Raw genomic sequence first — 20,524 nt, forward strand, 5'->3', positions numbered from 1 at the left:
ATGTTCCCGAATCCCGTATGGATGCAGGCCAGCCTCCTGTGCCTCTGTGCAGCTTTGCAGCTTGAGGCTAATTTTGCAGAAGTGTCTCTTTGTGTTGAAAGATTCTGCAGCGTTTCAGCAAGATATTTAAGAGATCACTCATCACTTTATCGTGCGCATCCTCCTCCAACTGTCACTCAAACTGTCATTTCGAGCAGCAGTCCAAGAAACACTTCTCACACTGATAATGGAAGGGCAGAATAAACGAATTTCTACCGCCACATTTTGTGCCTCTGTGACCCTGTGCTGTGGGAAAGCAGTGAGAAAAAAACAACAAACAAACAACTTTCTGCTGCTTTTTGGTACAGAATCCTGACTCCAAAGAGATAACTGAGGAAAACCTTCTTCCTGCCAGGTCTGGCTCATGAGCCAAGCAATTGCTATTGCTGCAAGCTGCGGCAGCATGAAGAGGCGGGAAACGTAGCCCTACTGCTGCTGATACTGCCAGGAAGAGGCGAGAGCCCTAGGGCTCTCGCAGGTCTCTGCGGGCGCGCCCGGGGCCAGGCTGCGGGCGACCGCCGCCACCCAGGGAGCCGGCCACGGTTCCTCCCCAGGCAGCACAACACTCCAGCACACGCACTCCAGCACCTTCACTTGACGCATTGCAGGTACAACGCAACCAATCACAGGGCTTGACTCTTACCAGCTAACCATTGCAGAGTCCGTTTAGCCAATCAGGCGCTTCTTGACAAAGCGCTGCCTCAGAGCCTCAGCACCGCTGCCGTCGGACGGCGCCGTGCTAGTGAACGATAACCTTCCGCGAGAGAATATAGGCCCTACCGGCGGCGAAGGCGCAGGCGGGTGACTCGCTGTCACGGGCTGCCCGCCGAGGGAAGCGGGCTTGTCTGCTGCCGGCGCCTCATCCGCTGTCTCTCCTCCGCTGACGCTGTGGGAGCGGGTAGGGCGCAGAGCGCCTTTGCCCGGGCAACCAACGGCCGGCGCCCTAGCCCGCTGCGGCCCCGCTGGCTGGGGAAAGGGGAGGGAGGGTGGAAATAAAGCTGTACTCAGGAGCCTACAGGAAGCTCTACGAGATCAAAACGTTATGGGCTGCACAGCCCGGGCCCCTGCTGATGGTTACAATGTTAATCGCAACGTTAATGTCCCTTCGTGGAGACCGTGGAGCGTCACCAGAGTCGAGTCGAGCCAAACCCTCAATTCAGGCAAATTTTAAAGTGACTCCAGAGGAGCTGCAGAGCCGCCTGTGCTAAGCCGGCAAATGGCATTTGCTGGAGACGCAGCTGAGAGCCCTGCAATGGCTTTCAGTTAATAGTGAATGCCAGCCGTAGCACCTTTGAGAGTCAGGAGCAGAACCCGTAGTGCTGACTGCCGAGGGCACAACACCAGGGAGATATCACAGACTGGTTAGGGTTGGAAGGGACCTCAAAGATCACCTAGTTCCAACCCCACTGCAGTGGGCAGGGACACCTTCCACTAGACCAGGTTGCTCAAAGCCCTATCCAACCTGGCCTCAAACACTTCCACACAAGCCCCAAGCAAGGAGCAGGTGATAAGAGAAGCCTGGGGTCTCATCAAATTACTTAGATGTCCTGTAGCAAACTGAAGTCTCTAGCACATTGACAGTAATTCCTCAACATCCTTCCTTTGGGTGCCTAATTAAAAATTCACCCTTTTCATCATACCCTCAGGCCTAGTAATACACTATACTTTGAAGTGCAGGTTTAGATGTAGCTGAGTCTTCATGCCAATGCAATACTGTGGTTGCTGGCCTGGGACAGTGGTGTGAGATCCCTTACTTTACCGAAAACCCAGCTGGAGCAACCTGAATGAGGGTCTGGTAAGGGTATCTATAGAGGTTCACTCTTTCTTTAAAGATGCTGTCTGGCCTTAGTGGAGGATGAGGGGCTGACATGAGGATCTCAGGACAGTTGAGATTCTAATGATACCATACTTTTTACAAGAATCAAGCTAGATGACACCCATGAACCCATCATGGAACAGATTTTTTTTATTTATTTTTTTTTTCCAGAATCTTGTGGGCCAGCAGTACATCCCTGAGGAGAGAACAAGATGAGACAAACTAAAGAAAGAAGTGGGAGGAGGAGTAGGAAGATATCTATGTTTAAGTGATTTAACCCCATAATAATAACATAGTCTATTTTGAGTGATTTGCTTTTTGCTTATTTGATGCTGAATATCTTGTTTCAGTTATATTTTAGTTAAGGAGATTGGTGCTCTGTAAGCACCTAAAATAGAATATGGAGATAGAGACAGCAGAAGCAGAATGGATGCCAAAGTGAAATGATCTGGAGTGCTGAACACTGCATCAGCCCACACACAGGCCCACCCCAAGGATAGTGATGCAGAGAAGTCTTAGCTGGTGCTCCCTGCTTGGAAAAATGATGTCAGTATTGGCAGGCCTGAAACTAAACTGAAGGCTAACCAAAATAAACTCATTAAATGTACTTTCCTTCCATATAGCATAAAAATCCCACACCCAGTGCAGTGCACCTTTGTGTTAGGCTTGTGCTCTTTCACAGTGCTGCTGACAGCTTCACAGCCAGCACGTAACAGTGCACTTACTAAATATAAGTGCTTCATTAGCATCTAGCATACTTCTGCTACCACAAAAATAACAACAAATAGACATACTGTGGGGAAGGTCAATGCTGCTTGCCAGGAAAGGTGTGCACAAAGTGCTAGATGCCTGGGACAGACCAGATTTTAGGCATTTTATTTCACAGAAGCTGACAGCCCCAGAATAAGGCAGGCAGAACAGATTTAATTAGGTAGCTGATGTGAACCGTACCCTCACAAAAACTTTGGGAAGAATAGCAGGCCCTGTGAGACAGCTTTGTTTTCCAGGTTTACAAAGAAAATTGGGTTTCCTTGGTACCATTTCTAGAATTTCAACAATGGCGTGAGGTGCTTGAGGACGGAGGCACGTGTATACTCAGAGGGTCAGACATTTTAAGAGGCGAATGCCCCAAAGGTATAAACTTAAAGTTCTAGACAAAGAACTGGATCAAAGAGAAACCTTAAGGGGGATATCAGAGCCCATATTCTGGAGGCATCAGATATTCTTGTTTTAAAATTTCTTTCCACTAAAAACTTCACAAAAGATGAGCCCTCAGTAGAGGATTTCTTATGTACTGCATGCCAGGTTCCCAGGGGAGATGCAGTCTGTTGGCTCTTTGGCAACTGATACTAGAAATGTATCTTCTCTTCAAGGTTGTTGGAAAACTTAGGGGTTTGTTTGGTTGGGTTCTTCCCCTTACCCTTCCTCCCCCCCCCCCCCGCAAAAAAAAAAAAAAGGTGATCTGGCAGTTGGAGAAGTTATTTCATTATCAGGTGGGTTTGTTATTGCTGCAGGCACAAATGACACAAAATAGCTGTCCAAAGAAGTGTAACAATTCCATAGCTTTCTTCATTTGCTTACAACAACTGAAAAGGAGTATCACCTGGTGATGATTCTGGCTTCCAGCATCTGTAATTTGGGATGTATGCATAACACTTCTCAACTCAGGCCAGCGCCATAGTATGGTGGATTAGAATACTGGATGTGTCCTGGACAGTAGTATTTGACATCCGTTAACTCAGGTGGTTTTGATTTTCTAGCTTTTTATCCCAAGGAATCTGACAAACTGATAGCAACTCCTCATTTGGGTGTGTGAGAGAAAGGAAGGAAATAAATAAATCCCCAACTGATGCAAATTAACATGGATTTATTGACTTCAGGGCATGTTTACAGTTGTTAAAAATCTGTACCAGAAACTATAATTCTGATTTAAAATTATGATCATCCTTGAACTGCATACATGGAGTTGTTGCATTTTTTGCGTGTAGCTGTAGCATGAAGTCTTATGATAACCCTACCTGAGCCAAAGAAAACGTTTTTTAACACAGACCTGTTACAAGATTGCAATTTGGGGTTAAGTAAGGGAGATTTGGCCGTTAGAGGATGTATCTGTGGATTTTACACATCTGTTTGCCTATGTCACATATATTCTCATATACATATTTGTTAAAATTAGCTAGGACTGCTATTGCAAAATTAATGCCCCAGTTTGCCCCATAGGAATATTCAGATAAAAATTAATTACTCATGGACAAAGGAGAGGTGTAAAAAGAATGCAAACAGGCTCAAATCCTGATTATCTTTGAAGATTTATTTTTTCTGTGTTAAATAGGGGAAACTGAAATGAGAAACAACAGTACTGGAGTTGAATGAACAGATTTCTAGCCTTTCTTCAGGACTTAAATTCTGAAACATATTTGTTTACCCATGTTTATTATACAATTATAAGCTATATAGTGGTTCAAAATCTGTAGCTAACAGCAACAGCTGTTCGACTTTTTTCTATTAGTTATAAGACAGAAATTTGAACCTATAAACCAGTTTGTTGACCACTCCGTTTTCCTGCATATTCTTAAGAAACGAAATGCAGATGCAAGCCATTCCTAATAAGGTGAATCTAAGAATTTATTGTTACATTGTAGCATTTAAAATTTTGAGGAATCCCTCTTCTGAAATTAGAACCAGAACTTACTATTAGATGACTGTTTCAGTACATATCTTTTACACAGAACATTTTTAAATATTTGTGGTAAAAATAAGTTACTTCTCTTTGACAGATGTATTAACTGGAATATAGTTCATACACCTGCATCCAACAGTGAAGAAGCATGACATAGGTATGCTTCATGATATTATGTAAAATACGAAATACGTAGCAAGCACATACATAAATATTCTGTCCTCTTCTGCACTAGATTCTTAAAAAACAGAGGATACACTTCAGCTTTTTTCCATAAAAACACTGATAATGAAACATAACACAGAAATGGAAGGAGTAACTTCTGTTTGTATCATGAATGTTTATCTTCATATGAAACTGGCAATTACAAAAACTGAGAAGGAAAATCCTGTTTTCATATGCTTAGATGTTTCTAGAGAACTCTTCATAGGACTGTGAAGGAAGGTAGTTTTTAAGACTGTGGGAACAAGCTTTTTTTTTTTGTGGTTTTTTTTTTGTCATTTATTTTACATCTGTAATCTAGGGAAAAGCACTTAGGTTTAAAATAATCATTTTATAATGTTTAACCTGCAAGATGTGTGACTGAGTTTACGTTTGCAAGCAGGGCTGTAATTCCCATCTGTACAAGTCTTTTTAAGATAGGATCTTTTAAGGTTCCCAACTCAAACTGCTTAAGTTTAAATTATGAAAGTTTCAAATTATTGGGCCTCAAGGATGCCAATTTACATAGCTATGTAAGAAAGGATTCACTAATTTAATTGCAATGTATAACTAATTTAGTTCTAACCAGCAGCTAAATCAGTTTTATATCACCATCTAAAACTTTACAAGACAACGGACACTCAACATAGGTAGCAACTACTATTATTCAATTACATAGATGGCCTTCTAACACTTAATGCTCAGTGAAAATCTGTAATTGTATGTGACTCTGATACATGCCAGTGGGAATGAAGCAAATATGAAGAAATCACAAGCATATGAAATATTAAGGTGTTTCGAGTTGTTTTCTCTCTCTCCAAAAAAGAAACATTAATCTACAGAAACGTATTTTTCCATTTAAAAGAGCTAGTAGGTTTGGAAATGTAAATGTTAAGATTAAAGCAATTTTAATTTTCACATTTTGTATAAATGTGGTCAAATTAAATTCTGTTCTAGCTCTTTATTTCAGTGGACTTCCACCCACTTATTTGCAAACTTAGTGAAGTTCATAGAATACTTTTATAAGGATACTGTCTTACATTTTCACAGCTGCCAATGGCATTTAGGAACATTAATTTTGTGGAAAATGGTGACCCCCCAGAAACCATTGCCTATATGAAAAGAATTTTACACAGAGGGTAACAAAATATTATCTGATGTACCAAAAGAATTCCAGTTGACTTGAAAAGCAGTAAAACAAATTCAAACCCAGTTTGTGTAGCTCACACATAAAACTGGCAATATTATAGTCAGGAAAACTACTTACGAATTTGTTCCAGTTGCACAGATGTTGCATGCACATATATACTTGATTTTGGCTTCTTATACTTCTAACATATACTGGTTATCTATGCTTATCACCATAATATCAATCCCCCTGCTGTGCATTAAATGATATGACAAACTTCTGTCTATCTGTTCTCACACCATTCTCCCAGGGCAGATGTTTGTGAAATGTTTTAATTTGGATTTTTTTTAAGTTATGTATGTATAATACGAGAAAGCAGTTGATATATATGAGGCCCTGTTCTCCAGTCCTTATGTTTAATAAAGCCAAGGTTGAAAAGCACACCTTACATATAAGTAGTAAGGTTTATTATTTTTCCAAGTTCTTAACAGAATTCCTCTTACATCGTAAGCTGCTCCCAAAGAATGGACATGTTAAGTCTCTGCAGAAAGAGAGACCAACACTGTAACCTTCTATCATATTAAGGCAAAATTTAGAAATGTAATACTAGGTAGACCGGCTGCAAATCTTTCATCACTGCAATTATGTATTTATAAAATAAGCTTTTGCTAATGTTACAGCTTAAACAGAAGTCAACAAAAGTAAGCTTACTGACAGACAGTAAAATAATTCAGAACAGTAAATCAGTCCGGTCAGAAATTCATCTTAATAGCTACCGCACAGCCCTCTGTTCATAAAAAAGCTCAGTAGCCATGAGATGGCCAAGGTCTACGGTTTTAGGCACAAATAGTGAGTAATTTCATGGCCCAGTCCAGCTCCCAGTGAGATCCAGGGGATTTTGAATGAGACTGTAGAGGATCCTGGCAAATCATTTGACATTGTATGTCATTGGAATGACAGGGGCATTTCTTGTCTGCCCACAGCAGAATGTAAATTTTAAGAGAAATCTATCTGTACTACTGAGTGAAAGCAGATTTACAAGGAGCAGGCAGATGTCAGTTTAGATGATTTTTTCCTACACGAAATAGGCAGCAAAACATTAGTATTCTGGTTTGTTTACATTTGTCACTGCCGTTTGTCAAATTAGGAAGAAACCCCTCCCCTTAGTCAGAATGTTATTTTGGAGCATTAGCTATGAAATATTTTCAAATACACAATGATGCAATTTAACAGAAACTACTGCAGAACCTAACTGTGGCACCTTAATTCATCACCCTGGTATTTATCTTAAAGCAAGATAACTATACTCCAAACTCCTTTAAAAGTAACTTTATTTTGAAAATCCATTTTTAATATAAATGAATTATTAGCATGAACCATCAAGAGTTAGAAAAAAGAGACAAAATGGTTAAAAAAGAAAAAGTAATAAATGCACAGTAATCCTTATGCTCAAAGGCCTGTTAATCTTTGGCAGCATTCACTGTCACTGAGAGGCTTTTTTGCTTCACATTTCCAAGCTTCTTCATGTACATCCAAACATACTGATAGTTTGGAAGAGAATCTACATAAATTTTAAGTACTTGTCTCATAGGCTCTCTTAAACAGCTAAATCCCTTCACTTTTTAACAAGTAAAGGTTTGGATCAGTGGAAGAACATCCTACATGCACAATTAACTTTAAGGACTGAAATAAGGCATGGACATTCTAAACCATCACATATAAATGTTGGTAAGATCATTCTGATAATACCTTCAGCCTTCCACATTAGAAACATTTTGGCCAAAGACCATGAGACTGCATTAGCTATGCATCTTTGTGAGGTAGTTGTACAAATTTCTTAGCCTAGTATTTATAAAGAATTCAGTGCTTCAGTAATGAAATCTTCACCTTTATAAGACCAGCACAATGAGGTGAATGATTTGTACATGAACATTGTCCTTCACACATCCCTGCGAGACACGGGGAGTTCCAAGATTCACTTATCCAAGCAAAAGCTCTTGTAGTCCACAGCAGTCACTGTGCCATGTTTTCCAGAAAGAAATTAAGCTGGGAAAATAAGAGCTTAAATTTGTTGTCTGGTTTGAAAACAAAAGATTAATTTGTGTGTTCTTCTGTAGGAAAAAAGAAACAAAACAACCCGCAAAAAAATCCAAACCAAACAAACCAAAACCCACCCCAAACCCGACAAATCCAAAGTCACTGCTTACTAGTTGGAAAAAAAAAAAAAAAAAAAAAAAAAGAGTTAAAAAAAAGGAGGTTGGGCATTCTGCATCAAAAAATGTAAGCTGTCTATAAAACTTATTCACAGACTAGCCATCTGCAAACTGGTTTTCTGACACAATTTCATATACTAGTTCCTACACAAATGTCAGGATGGTTTAGGGACCAAACTATGACACATTAAATGGGGGGAAGGGGGGTAGATTGCTATTGGAAATCCTCCTAGATTGTAAACAGGTGTTGTGTTTGCCAACCTATCACTGTGTTCCAGAAAGTTAAGCAAATAAATTGTACTTCAGTAGTAAAGCTATCGAAATTATTAAAAAACAGGAACTTTACGGATTTTCTTTATTTCAAACACTGAAAGCATGCATGATTTTTCAAACAGAAAAATGGATTTTAAAAGATTTAGTAATATTCTGCAAGCAGCTCATCAGAATCATGACCACGCTGGAATTACTGCTAGCTTCCCAATCCAGAGAGAGGCCCAAACTAAAACCTTAACTAAAAATATCTTTAATTACAAATAAATTCAAAGTCTAACAGTACCTCTCATGAATGGAACCAAGATCCTTGATTCCAGGGTGTGTGTGTGTCGATGGTTGGTTGTGCTTCCATACCTATTAAAGGAGGTACAGCAAATGCTGCAATATTTACCTCGGTTATCATCAGTTGGACAAAATCCTCAAACCCAGAGCAGGCAGAGGAGAAAGAAAACATCTGACATGAGGACATGCTTTTGTTGCCCCCCACTTGTAGGCTGCTATTCTGCCGAGCAGCGGCTGAAGTGATACGTCAATTGTAGAGCGTATGATTCTACACTGAATTTTATCGTCATCCAGATTTTGGTGCTTGACAAAAGCCCTACAATTTAAAAAACCGGCAGCTGTGCTAGCTTCAATATACCAGCTTTACAGCCCCTGTCGTACCCCCTTGTCTTCAGAACGAAGAGTGCTTTACTAACACCCCCGGCATCACCCTCTCCCAGGTGCCGCCCTGGGCTCCGGTGGAGCGTAGGCCACCGGACTGCCGGCGGGAATGCTGTCTAGAAAAAAAAAAAGCACCAGAAAAACACCGTCTCGGCCGAGATTCCCTTCTCCTCCGGGGGTCCCAGCCTAGAGAGAAACGAGGGGATAGAGAGAGGCCGGGGGGTCCCCACGGCGGGCAGCTCTCTCCCGGCCGGTCCGGCCGCCCCCCGCCGTCTCTGCTGGGAGTTGCGGTCGACGGAAAATGGCCACTGTGGGCCCAGGCCGCCTTCATTCCCCGCCGTCTGACTTGGGGGCGGGAGGGGCGGCCTCGCAGCCGGCGGCGGGCTACGGTCCGGGCGCGGGACAGGGGCTTCTCCCTCGGGCAGAGGGGAGCTGCTCGCCCGCCTGTCCCTACGTGGCTTACCTCAGGGGGCGAAGAAACAAGGGAAGGGGAGAGAAAGCCGGCGGAGGAAGAGTGGGGGCACCGCGAAACTAGAGCCCGCCGCGGCCCCGGCTCCCACAACGGGTAGACGGCCGCCGGCCGCCCCTCTGGGGGCGAGGAACCGCGGGGGAACCGGGCGGGGGAAAGCGAGCCCGCCGGAGGAGGGGCTGGGCCGCAGAAGGGGCAGGGCTGCTCGCCGCAGTCACCCTCACACATACCACGCCGGGGAGGAGGAAAAAAAAAAAAAAGGCCCCTCTCCGGCGGAGGGATACAGCCCTACATATATACTGGGGCGGAGCAGGCTAATGCTCCCAGAACTTCTCCAAGCCGCGCAAAGGAGGAGGGAGTCGCTGCCGCTTGTGGTCGCGCAGTTCGTGCAGCCGCCGCTGGGCCCGCCGCTGCTTCGCCATGGTAGGTACCTCCACCGACCGGCTCCGACGCGAGGCGCTCGGGCTGCTGCGGGGGCTGGCACTAAAGGGGCTCGCTCGAAGGTGGCTCGCTGAGGAGCTGATGGCTCGCTAGAGATGGGTTCTTCCCGTAAGGCAGCGGGGAGGGGGGAGCGGGAGACCATAGCCCTTCCCGCCCTGGTCCCCGCGGGGTGAGCAGGCTGGTAGCAGCAGGCCCCCCCGCCGTGCTGCGCGGGATCGCCGATGAACTGTGGCCTTTCCTCTTCCGCCGCCTCATTCCCTCGGGGCCTACGGCCGTGTGGGCGCCCCGGCCCCGCGCCCTCCCGCCGCGGCCCCGCCTCGCTTTTCCCGGCGTGCGGCGCTGGCTCCCCTCCGGAAAGGGCCGGGCTCTTCCCCCCTGGGGCCGTGGCCCCTCGGGCGTGCAGGGCGCTTTTCGGGGCGGGGGCTCTGCCGGGCGGGGCTGCGGGCAAGGATCCTGCTCGGCTCCGGCACCAGCTGCACTGCGGAGGGAGCGGGGGGGTGGCCCGGGGGAGGGCACCGCGCTGCAGCTACTGCGCCCTCGGCCCCCATCCCCCCAAAAACGCAGCAGCAGTGTTTGCATTACATCATGTCTCCTCCTCTTCCTCCCCGGTCCCCGCGCATTCCTCGGCTGGGGGGACCGGGGCGCACTGTACTTTGCTCGGTTGGAAACGGCCCAGCGTCCGCTCGGGGGTTTCGGCTTGGGGAGCGCAGCCTCCTTTCTCGCTTGGCGGAGGAGGGGGGCTGCGGAGGAAGAGCTGCTGTCTCAGCCGCTGCGGGGAGGGAATGGGGAAGGGGAAGGCTGGTTGCGGAGCCCAGGCACCCTTACTGCTGAAGGATGAGGACGTATTGTGGCGGGCGGCTGGAGAGGGAGGGGAAGTGGGGACGCACTGCAGTAGCGGGTGGCTGCGGCCGCTAGCTGGGAATGGCGCCTGTTGCGTCCGCGGGCTGCGAGCCACCCGCTCCCCGGCCCGGCGGCGCCAGCCTCCCCAGTGAGCCTCCCGCAGCGCGCCGCGGGCGGGCTCGAGGACCGCTTTCGTTGTCCTCCGGGCGCTGCGGTGCCAGCCCTGACTCCTCGCAAACGAGGACAAGAGGAAGGGCTGGGATTTTCCCGGCGGTTTTTCTCTCCCTACGAGAGAGGCGAAACGGTTGTAGGCTGACATCTAATTACATTTTGACCATCTGGGTGTCCCTCGGCTCTGTCTCTCCATGTCCCCTTCCCGTCGGGGAAGGCTGACATCACCGGCACAGGATTTGATGACTTGGCTGGGTGGGGTGAAGGATCCAGCCCTGGGTACCTTTGTCCTGTAGTAGGGGCGAGTGGTTGTGCCTGTTGCTTGGGAAAGTGAACCCCATGGCAGTTTAGGGTCTGTTTGTGTCTTTCTGGCATCACGGTGTGTGCAGAGCTGGTGGTTTTGTTTTGTTTGTTTTTTTTTAATCGAAATACGATTTTAAGAAACATCCATTTAGCTACGACTAATGGGGCACACTGAGCCGGTACTGTGGGTTGGAGGCTTTTGCCGAGGTGTGGCTCTGTTTCCTGTTCTGCAGGGCATGGAGTCTGTTATGTAAATTCCTTAGATAATCTTCAAGTAAAATCTTCCGTTTTCTGGAAAATCACAAAGAGACATACAGAAAGTCGAACTGGTTTTTGAACACAAGCGTTCTGCTGTTATTAAAGGAGACTTATTAAATTTGAACCTTGTCTTTAGCTGTTAGCATTTCTACCTTTTTCTCCCTCCAACCCACTGTGCGTATGGGAAGTTGTTTAATCATTGCACACAGGCGTTAAAATATGTTTTAAGAAAAAAACCCTGAACCCGAGTCCCAGCACCTATTTACAGGTGAAATCTGTGTATGTCACTTAACATATACAGCAGGCTTTCCATCCTACTCTACTCATCCTATTTTGCTGTGCAAGAGCTTAACAGATTGTATATAGCTTGTTAATTCTCCATTGTATTTCTTGCTGTTTACTGCAGTTAAGTGTTTTTTATACTTGAATAACGGTATTTTAAGACAAAAGACAAGATGCTGTTGATGTACAAAATTTTCTGTTCTATTAGTAAAAGTTGTCCAATAAAATGAATTTAAAAGGAGTTAATAGCTTGTATTCTCCAGTATCTGTGAGTAGACATTTAAAATCCAATTTTTTTAATTACTACGTGCATATTTTTCCATAGAGGACTGGTTAGCTCCAGCCAGCAGTTTTTTGTGATGCGCTACCTGTACCAAAGGGAGAGGCTTCTGGAAGGATGTGGCTAGGACAGTTAGGCTTGGGGAGAAACCATTTCTAGTACCCACTGAGCTGTGTACACTGTTGGATGCAGCAGTGGCCTCTTGAAAGAAGGTCATAAACAGGTATTTTAAATTTTGCCATTTAAAATAATGTAATAAACAACCCATATATGATTGTGAGGCACCTTAAACTGCTTGGCTGAATGGAAAAACAGTGATGCCTGAAAACGGGCATTTTCTTGGTCAGAGATGGCAAGAATCTCTTTGATACTGAGCAGTAACTCCTCCTCATATCGCATCACAGTCCTTTCCGTTAAGCTTACAGTAGGCTAATGCTTGGTGCAATGTGGTGGGGGAGGGCAGGCTTCAGTAATGGTAGATCACTAGGTGGCACACTTGTCATTAGTCCACTAATGTGCAAATACCCCCCACGCAGTATTAGGGTCACTATACTACTGGAAATGACAACTGATGTGATGTGAAACCCCAAATACATCTCATTAGTCAAGAGAGGCATGAAATCCTTAATTGCAAGGAGCCTGCCCTGTGTCCTTCACTTGACCAAATTGGATTCTCCAAGCTGAAGGGTGGCATGTGTGGTTCTTCATGTGCAGTTTCAAAACAAGTTAGCTTCTTTGCTTTTGGAAATGGCTGTGTGATGTAGGTGAGTGAAATTTCCTTGCAGAGGCAGAGTTCGTGGTGTTGAAAGTGGCTTTGCAAAGTAATGATAAATTGCTACTGAAATCTCCAGAAAGTATATTGAGGCTTGATACAGCTGGAAGTAAAAAATATTCTAAAATGTTCTATTCTTCGTGTAGGCTGATCAGCTGACTGAAGAACAGATTGCTGGTAAGTGTGTTGATGAGAAGCATTTATTTTTTTTTGTTAACTCCTGTGACTAAAAGAAAATATGTTACCTCAAGCATAATAGAAAAAAAACCCTTTCTGACAATTTCAAATCTGTACTAACACTCAAAACGACTCATTTTAAGAACAAAACAAAAAAAAAGCCCGCATTGTGGAAAATTACTGGTTCATTGCCTTGTAATTTAGATTGCTTATTATCTGTAGACCGAGGAACAGTTTTTAGACTTTCAGACTTGAGCCAAGTCCTTCTAGATTTCCTCCAAACAGAAATAATTGTTAGATTCAAGTGAAGTCAAAGCAGGCCTAGGTACTCTTTTCTTTTTTAATAAAATGAAGATAAACTTAAAATGGCAACAAATAAACCTAAAATGGATTAATATAGGCCAGTGTCTTTAAATAATTTCTAATGTTGTCTGCAATTCAGACTGGAGAAGTCACATTATTTGGCCTTCTGGAGACCAGTCACCCACTTGTGGCTGATGCACATTCGTATTGTCTGCTGCCTTAAAAATAAATGGTGAATTACAACACTTACTGCTCCTGTAAGTCTGTGAATGATGAAGGGAACCCAGTGAGTCGCTTTAGTTATTCCAAGTAGTTGCTGTTTATGGTGCAGCTGTGCCTCAAGATATTGTTGAATATCATAATCCTGATATTCAGCATAATATAACACATTATGTTGAAATGTGTTATACTGTTCTAATGCAGATAATAATCACATGAAAGAAGTTTGAGTATACTATGCCAATTATGTGTTGAGACTGTAAGTAATACTTTTTATTAATATTTAAGTGTTAATTCTGTCCAGACATGGAAAGTTAGAGATAATGTTTCTTAAAATTGTACTAGGCATTGTCAGTTAAGTGCATTTTTACGAAGCAGTTTTCTCATGCTGGTGATATTGCTAAACACTGGGACTGTTTCTGCCTTTAGAGTTCAAGGAAGCCTTTTCCCTATTTGACAAAGATGGTGATGGTACTATCACAACAAAAGAACTGGGAACTGTCATGAGGTCACTGGGTCAAAATCCAACAGAAGCAGAATTGCAGGATATGATCAACGAGGTAGATGCTGATGGTAAGTGTTGGAAGGTAGTTATTAGTGCATGACCTCCATACCTGGGCTTGGACTGGGTAGGCAAGGTTCTGTGACATTGATCTCTTGAAGCAGTTTTGAAATACTCAATAGAATCTAAACTGAGAGGGCTGTAAATCTTGATTGCTCTGCACAGCAGTGAAAGATGCTAGCAATATTAGTGAAAATCTTAAGGGGATGGGCAGAGACAAAATTACACTGTTAGCCTTTAATATTTTATAGGCCACAGGCTTCCTATTGCTATCTTATTTGCGCTGACCTACTGTTAACCTGTGTTTCCACCCAGCTTTTCTATACGTGTTTCAGCCTGCGTTGGTCTTAATAGCTGTACTAATATCTGTGTTTTTTTTTTTCTCAAGCCAGAAATGTGGTAGGTGTGGAATATAGTGCTAATTTCCAAGAATTGAAAATGCAGCAGGGAGAGACTGTATAGTCTAATGCAGTACATTAGATCCCTAATAGATGGGATGGAGTGATTGGAGGCAAAGGCAGAAAAAACATCCTGTATTAAGTCTTATCAATTATTTTAAATGAATGTCAGAAAGGGTAACCGCACATCTTGTTTCTGAGACTCGAGGTAGGCTGGGAGTTGTAAAAATGCTTCCCCCTGCACAGAAATATCAAAGCTTTGATCTTGTATGTTTTTGTGATAGTGATATTTCTCTTAACACCTCTGTGAAAGTATGCTGGCAAGACTATAGATTATCTAATTATCTGTCTACATTTCCTTTCCTAAAAGTGTAAGTTGACCTTAATTGTTAACTCTTGGATGCAGATACTAAAAAGCTTCACTGTTTGCAGTGCTACAAAGAGTTTGTATCCAGTGGCTTCTCCAGGTTGCAGTCTATTTGCTGCACCAAGTAGATTAAAAATGAAAGGAAACTCAGGCTTTTAGATAAGTATGCCTGCTCATCTGTTTAAACTTGTTCTATGGCAGAATGCTTTCACTGAGGATTTTTCAAAGTTGAGTATGAGACCTGTGTTGAGATTTTAGCTGGTAGGTAAAGCTGGCTGTGATAATAAATCGTTGTGTATGTCCCCATCTGGAATCCCTAAGCTTCAAAGGTTTTCTTAAGCTACATCTATGTAGTTTCTCTGCTATACTTACCCAGTGAGTTTGTGTACTTCCCTCAAGCAATGGGTACATATTGGTAGCACAGTGAGCTATTATGGGCTTTTGGCATATAGGGCTGAATCCTGACTTTTACAAATCTAATTTCTGCTGTTTTAGAGACGTTTTTTTCACTGCACCACTTTTCTTGTAGCTTTGAGCAGCCTGAAGTTTGAATGGAAAGCTTAAAAATCTTAGGGATGAGGTCTTGATATTACCAGGGATCTTCAGTTTGGCAGTGAAGAAACACCTGTAAGAACACCTGCTTCTGTACTTCCCAGAAATAACAAATAATAGCATCTTCTCTCGTCACTGGAATTTGCAGATCCTTGTTAAAGGATGTGCACCACTACCAATGGTGCATTACTTCTGTGATGTGCAACATAATGTTGTTAAGGAAGCTGATTTTAGCAAGGAACAAAAATTTGAGTGGCTTTAGTGAAGTGTTATTTTCTCAAATTTCAGATATCCTGGATTTGTAGTGCCAGCTTTACAGCGTGTTCTTTTCTGGAATCTTCCACAGCAATTGGGAGATTCTAAAGAAACTAAACAATTAGTTTTGGGGAGTATGCTGTAGTACTGATCAATCTTGGAGCATCAGAATGACACTTTGCTTGCAGCTTGAGTGGCAAATGATATGGCTTGACCTGGAGAGAAGGCAACAGCTGATTTTTGTTGTGCTGAAACACTTGTGACAGCCGCTGCTGCACGGTGTAATAGCAAAAAGGCAGTGGCAGCAATCTGGGGAGAAGATCCAGTTTTTCTAGAAGAATGGTTTACAGAGCATCTGTCTTGTCAGTGGCTAAGTTAAAAGCCTGATTTTTCTTTTCTGTATAAAGAAAAGCATGGAAGTTTAATGTTTTGAAGTTTCTTTTTATTAAGGCAATGGCACTATCGACTTCCCTGAATTTTTAACCATGATGGCCAGAAAAATGAAGGACACAGACAGTGAGGAAGAAATCCGTGAGGCATTCCGGGTCTTTGACAAGGTATTATTAAAAGTACAAATATTCTTTAGAAGCTGTAATTATATCCAACTTCTCCTCAGTGTTTTCTCTATCGTGTCTTGAAGGAAAAGAAATCCTCTAGTAGAAATAGAGGAATTGGCAAAAGAGCTGGGATTGCTCTGGAAACAGAACCAGGACTATTGCAGGCTGGTTCTGCCTGCTTTACCACAGCAGGTTTAAGCTTTAGGCTCACCCATAAGGAAAACCTTCTGGCCTTTCCTTAGGAGCAGAGATTAGCAGAACTTGATGGTTGTGGGGTCGGTGTTTTTGTTTTGGTGGGTGAGATTTTTTTTCTACCTCTTGACTTTGGGAGAAGGAGGAAATGTTTGTATGCATGCACAGGGTTTTATACTTTTTGGAAGCTTTTGAAGCTAAGGTGAAGTCACTAGTATTCAGAAGAATATGAAGCATTGCATGTTGTGTTTTCAAGATGTGGATGTTGAGATTGCTTTCAGGAGAACTTGAGTTTGACTCCCTTTGTCGTCTTTAAAGATACCTGGGCATACATGATAAAGGCCTATTATTTCTAGAACAGGAGTTCCCATCTTTTGATTGATTGGATATGACAGATGTTGCAAGAGAATTGTGCTAAGTAATGGCTGCTGCAACTGCTAAGCTGTTGCACACGTGTGTGTGGAAGGAGGCCTTACTATTTCTTTTTATTGATAAAAGTGGCTATCTGTAGTACTTAGCCAAACATGCTGGAAAATTGTTCAATCATTTGTTGAGTACCTGCCCCGTGGGTTTATTTCTAAAGACTGTATTTGTATTCAAAGCCACTGAGGTAGCTTACTGGTGATGGTCATATGAACTCCTGCTCTAAACTAGTATATTTTTCCAGTCTATGGAAGAGGACATTGTCTCAAATTGCCAGGGATGAGCTCTCTTTTTTCTTTTTTTTTCCTCTTTTTTTTTTTTTTTTGTTTTATTGTTGTTTTGTATTGCCAGAAAGCTTTTTCACAACTCCTTAGAGTTTAAAGGCTTGCTTTGAAGGTTTGTTCTATATAACATCTTATCCAAGAAGCCTAAGCAGTCTGATTTTACAGGTAGTATTACACAAAAGAGAAAGCTGACTTTATTCTTGCTGGCAGGGAAATTGGTGGGGTTTTTTTTCTTTCCCTTTCCTAGGCAGTGGAGACTGAACAAAACCCATTTTGTTTATGGGTTTATTTTTGAAAGCTCTTAAAAACATTGCAAATACCTTATGGCAGCTACAAATCAGACATGCAGTTATTCTTGCAGTACAGTAATTGTGCACAAAGACACGGTGGCATGCATGCTTCATAAGGCAATGAGACTAGTATGTATTGTAGAGCTATAGAGTGTACCAGATCTGTGTATCTATCCCAAGTTCTGTAAGGCTAGTTTGAAAGCAGTTACTGGAAACCCAGATGTAGTTTCAGAGTTAATCAATGCCAGGTTAATCGTGGTCTTTTCCAACTTCTTCCTCGCAGGATGGCAATGGCTATATCAGTGCAGCAGAGCTACGTCATGTTATGACAAACTTAGGAGAAAAGCTAACAGATGAAGAAGTAGATGAAATGATCAGAGAAGCAGACATTGATGGGGATGGGCAGGTCAACTATGAAGGTAAAAAGATGCTTGTCTTGTCTCAAAACAATTACTCTGAGTGAAAGCCTCTTGCATAGGGCATACATTTCTAGTACTGGAGGCACCAGTTTGTTTGGTTGTTTACGTCTGTGGACAAAGGCCTACATTCAGTGAAAGGCTTTTTTATGTCAAGTGTTTTTAAGAGGCTTCTCAGTTGATATACTCAAACAATAAATCACAGTGACTTTTTATCGTTTCAGAATTCGTACAGATGATGACTGCAAAGTGAAGAGACCTCCTTTACACCTTTTTTCCTCTAGAAGAATCAAATTGAATCTTTTACTTACCTCTTGCAAAAAAAAAAAATGTTCATTTATTCATTCTGTTTCTGTATAGCAAAACTGAATGTCAAAATACCTTCTGTCCACAAACTGCATGTAATGGTTGGTGGTCCTGTCCCCAAAAGATAAACATCAGTTTTACAATATAAGTAATTGTACTACCTTGAAAATAAAAAAAAAAAGGAAGCACTTAGTGAACTCAAAAGTTCCATTTGCTAATGACTATTACACTGTTTGGGCTGGCCAGTTTTTCATGCATGCAGCTTGACAATTGAGCACAGTCAGACATTTGTATTAAAAGGAAAAAAAAAACCAACCTAAAGGATCCATCCTTTTGTTCAGTGGTGGATTCTAGTTCAATTTGTAGTATAAATTGTCATAGCTGGTTTACTTTAAAATTGGTTTATACCTCAGGATGGTATGCAGCAAAATGGTTGAAGGATGCAAAACTTAGAGAAAATGCCCTAAAGGTTGAATGGTTCTCCTGTACGTAGCAGTGTGCTCCAAAAATATGATGATCTTAACTATGGATGGCATGTCTGTGTTAAAATACCGGTTTAACATTGTCTGCATTGCACTATAGTGAAACGGGTGTCGGGCTGTTACCGTTCACAAAAATTTTTAAAAGAAACCTTCACCAAGGGAGCATCTTTGGACTCTCATATTTTTAAAACCTTCTGTACCATGACTTGGAGCTGGCGGAGTAGCCTGTGGACTTCAGCACAACTATCAACATCGCTGTTCAAGATACTACGATTTATGTCCATTCCAAGTTGTAAATGCTAGTCTTTTTTTTCCAATAAAAGACCATTAACTTAAAGGTGGTGTTAAATGCTTTGTAAAGCTAAAATATATATATATAATTGAGATACTAAACCAAAAAAGCGGTAGGAGGGAAGTGTTTCTATGAATGACTTGCTGCTAAATTATAATGCACATGTATGCAATAAGTTATCCCCTATCTTTTCAAGATGGCAAGAACTGACCTCCTGTAACCCAAGACCTTTGCTATAAATAAATGAACTTGTGCTTGCCTTTCATATTACGACAATGTTAATTTAGTTGGTCTCAAAGTCGTGTAATGCTGACTCGTCAGCTATCAGCACAGAAGTAACACCGCATTTCACTAAACTGGAGAGCTCTGAGCATGCATGTCAATACTGGGGAAATGTGTAGGTTGCTTATGTTTTTTTAACAGGTTATAGAAACTAGTTGGAGAACTTAAACAGCATGGACTTTATTGATACGATTCAAACATGCAGAAAATGCATTTCTCTGCCCACCCACAGAAAGAAAACAAAAGGGTATTTCTTTTACAATATGCTTTGAAAAAAGAAAAAAGCCCATTTCCAAAAAAGGCTTTATGTCTTGGCTTCTCAAACACTTGCATGAATTTCGTGGGGTGGAGAAGAGGACTAGGGTTAATTTGAAAACCATCTTGTTACTTCTGCTTTGCATGCACTAGCAGTGCTTAGTCATTCCAGGTCTCTGAGTAGGTGTTCTCTGATCCTTCAGCTTCCCCATGAATGAGTGGCAAAGCAGCCATGTGCACTCTTCTTTGTCTGAAAGAAGAATGCCTTTTTTAATTTTATTTTTTTTTTTAAATAGCAGAGCCTCCATGTGGCAGGCTTCTATGCTTGGGAGGGAGGGACAGACTACAGCTTAATTACTTGACTGTAAGTTTGTTTCCAAATGTAACTGGAGTTGCAAACCTTAATTGCTTAATTGCCATTGGTTTTGGAGAGTGTTGATGCTATCTCTTGAAAAAGATGCAAGTCTCCGTTCATCCTGTCTAACTGAGGTGCCTGTTAAGAACTTGGTTGCTTAAAATACGGCTTTGCTCAGTGGGGGTTAAGAGATACTTCCAGAAGGCAATTGAGACTATTTGCCTTCAGTGACTATATATTTTATTTATTTATTTTTTCTGGGAAGGGGTGGGAGGAGTTCTGGGTGACTAGGGACCCAGACACCTTAACCAAGTGCCTAAAAGTTAGATGGGCTGAATGTAGGCAATTCTTTAGATCTCTAGTTGTTGCAAAGGCTTTTTTGCTGTGGCTGCATATGCTGTCCTAGCAAATCTGGCCAGGATGATGGGAATGTCTGACTACCGTTTGAAAGTAGAGTCTTGCATGGCAGCTGCAAACCGCTACTTTGGTAGTGCTTGAGAATGGCTGCACTGATTCTGTAGACCAGCTTTTAAAGAGAATGTGCTAAAGCGACAGGCAAGGTAGGAGCAATGGTTGCTGCTCTGAACTAATTACTTCTTCTGCCTGAGTGTGCAGAGAGATCTGTCTAGTAGGTAAATGTTTCTTACCATCTTATCCGTCATTCACTCACGGTTGGTAGGGTAGTTCATTTAAGAACAGCTGCTTTTAGCTTATTCAGTGTGCTCTG

General features: G+C 42.6%; 2 protein-coding genes across 4 annotated transcripts in view; one reads left to right on the forward strand and one right to left on the reverse strand.

Moving 5' to 3' along the window:
- NRDE2 (NRDE-2, necessary for RNA interference, domain containing) overlaps positions 1–8,658 on the reverse strand; it is a 59,918-nt gene extending 51,260 nt beyond the window's left edge. The window contains exon 1 of the mRNA XM_061463789.1: positions 8,635–8,658. Coding sequence (XP_061319773.1) covers positions 8,635–8,641 — 7 coding nt within the window. The 5' untranslated portion in view covers positions 8,642–8,658. The remainder of the gene's footprint in view (positions 1–8,634) is intronic.
- The window catches only part of CALM1 (calmodulin 1), a 390,385-nt gene extending 371,215 nt beyond the window's left edge, over positions 1–19,170 (forward strand). The window contains exons 2-7 of one of the 3 annotated variants that reach the window (XM_061463842.1): positions 9,848–9,906; positions 12,977–13,007; positions 13,959–14,102; positions 16,114–16,220; positions 17,693–17,828; positions 18,050–19,170. In XM_061463842.1, coding sequence (XP_061319826.1) covers positions 9,904–9,906; positions 12,977–13,007; positions 13,959–14,102; positions 16,114–16,220; positions 17,693–17,828; positions 18,050–18,078 — 450 coding nt within the window. In that variant the 5' untranslated portion in view covers positions 9,848–9,903 and the 3' untranslated portion in view covers positions 18,079–19,170. Of the gene's footprint in view, positions 1–9,843; positions 9,907–12,975; positions 13,008–13,958; positions 14,103–16,113; positions 16,221–17,692; positions 17,829–18,049 lie in introns of those variants that run through there. The other 2 variants (XM_061463841.1, XM_061463843.1) reach the window with 2 other exon arrangements.
- Positions 19,171–20,524: the final 1,354 nt, after the last annotated feature.

This window comes from Pezoporus flaviventris, unplaced genomic scaffold (assembly GCF_033815535.1).
Source record: "Pezoporus flaviventris isolate CSIRO_AGI_PZ_B2104156 unplaced genomic scaffold, CSIRO_AGI_Pfla_v1 ptg000036l, whole genome shotgun sequence".
Lineage (NCBI taxonomy): Eukaryota > Metazoa > Chordata > Aves > Psittaciformes > Psittacidae > Pezoporus > Pezoporus flaviventris.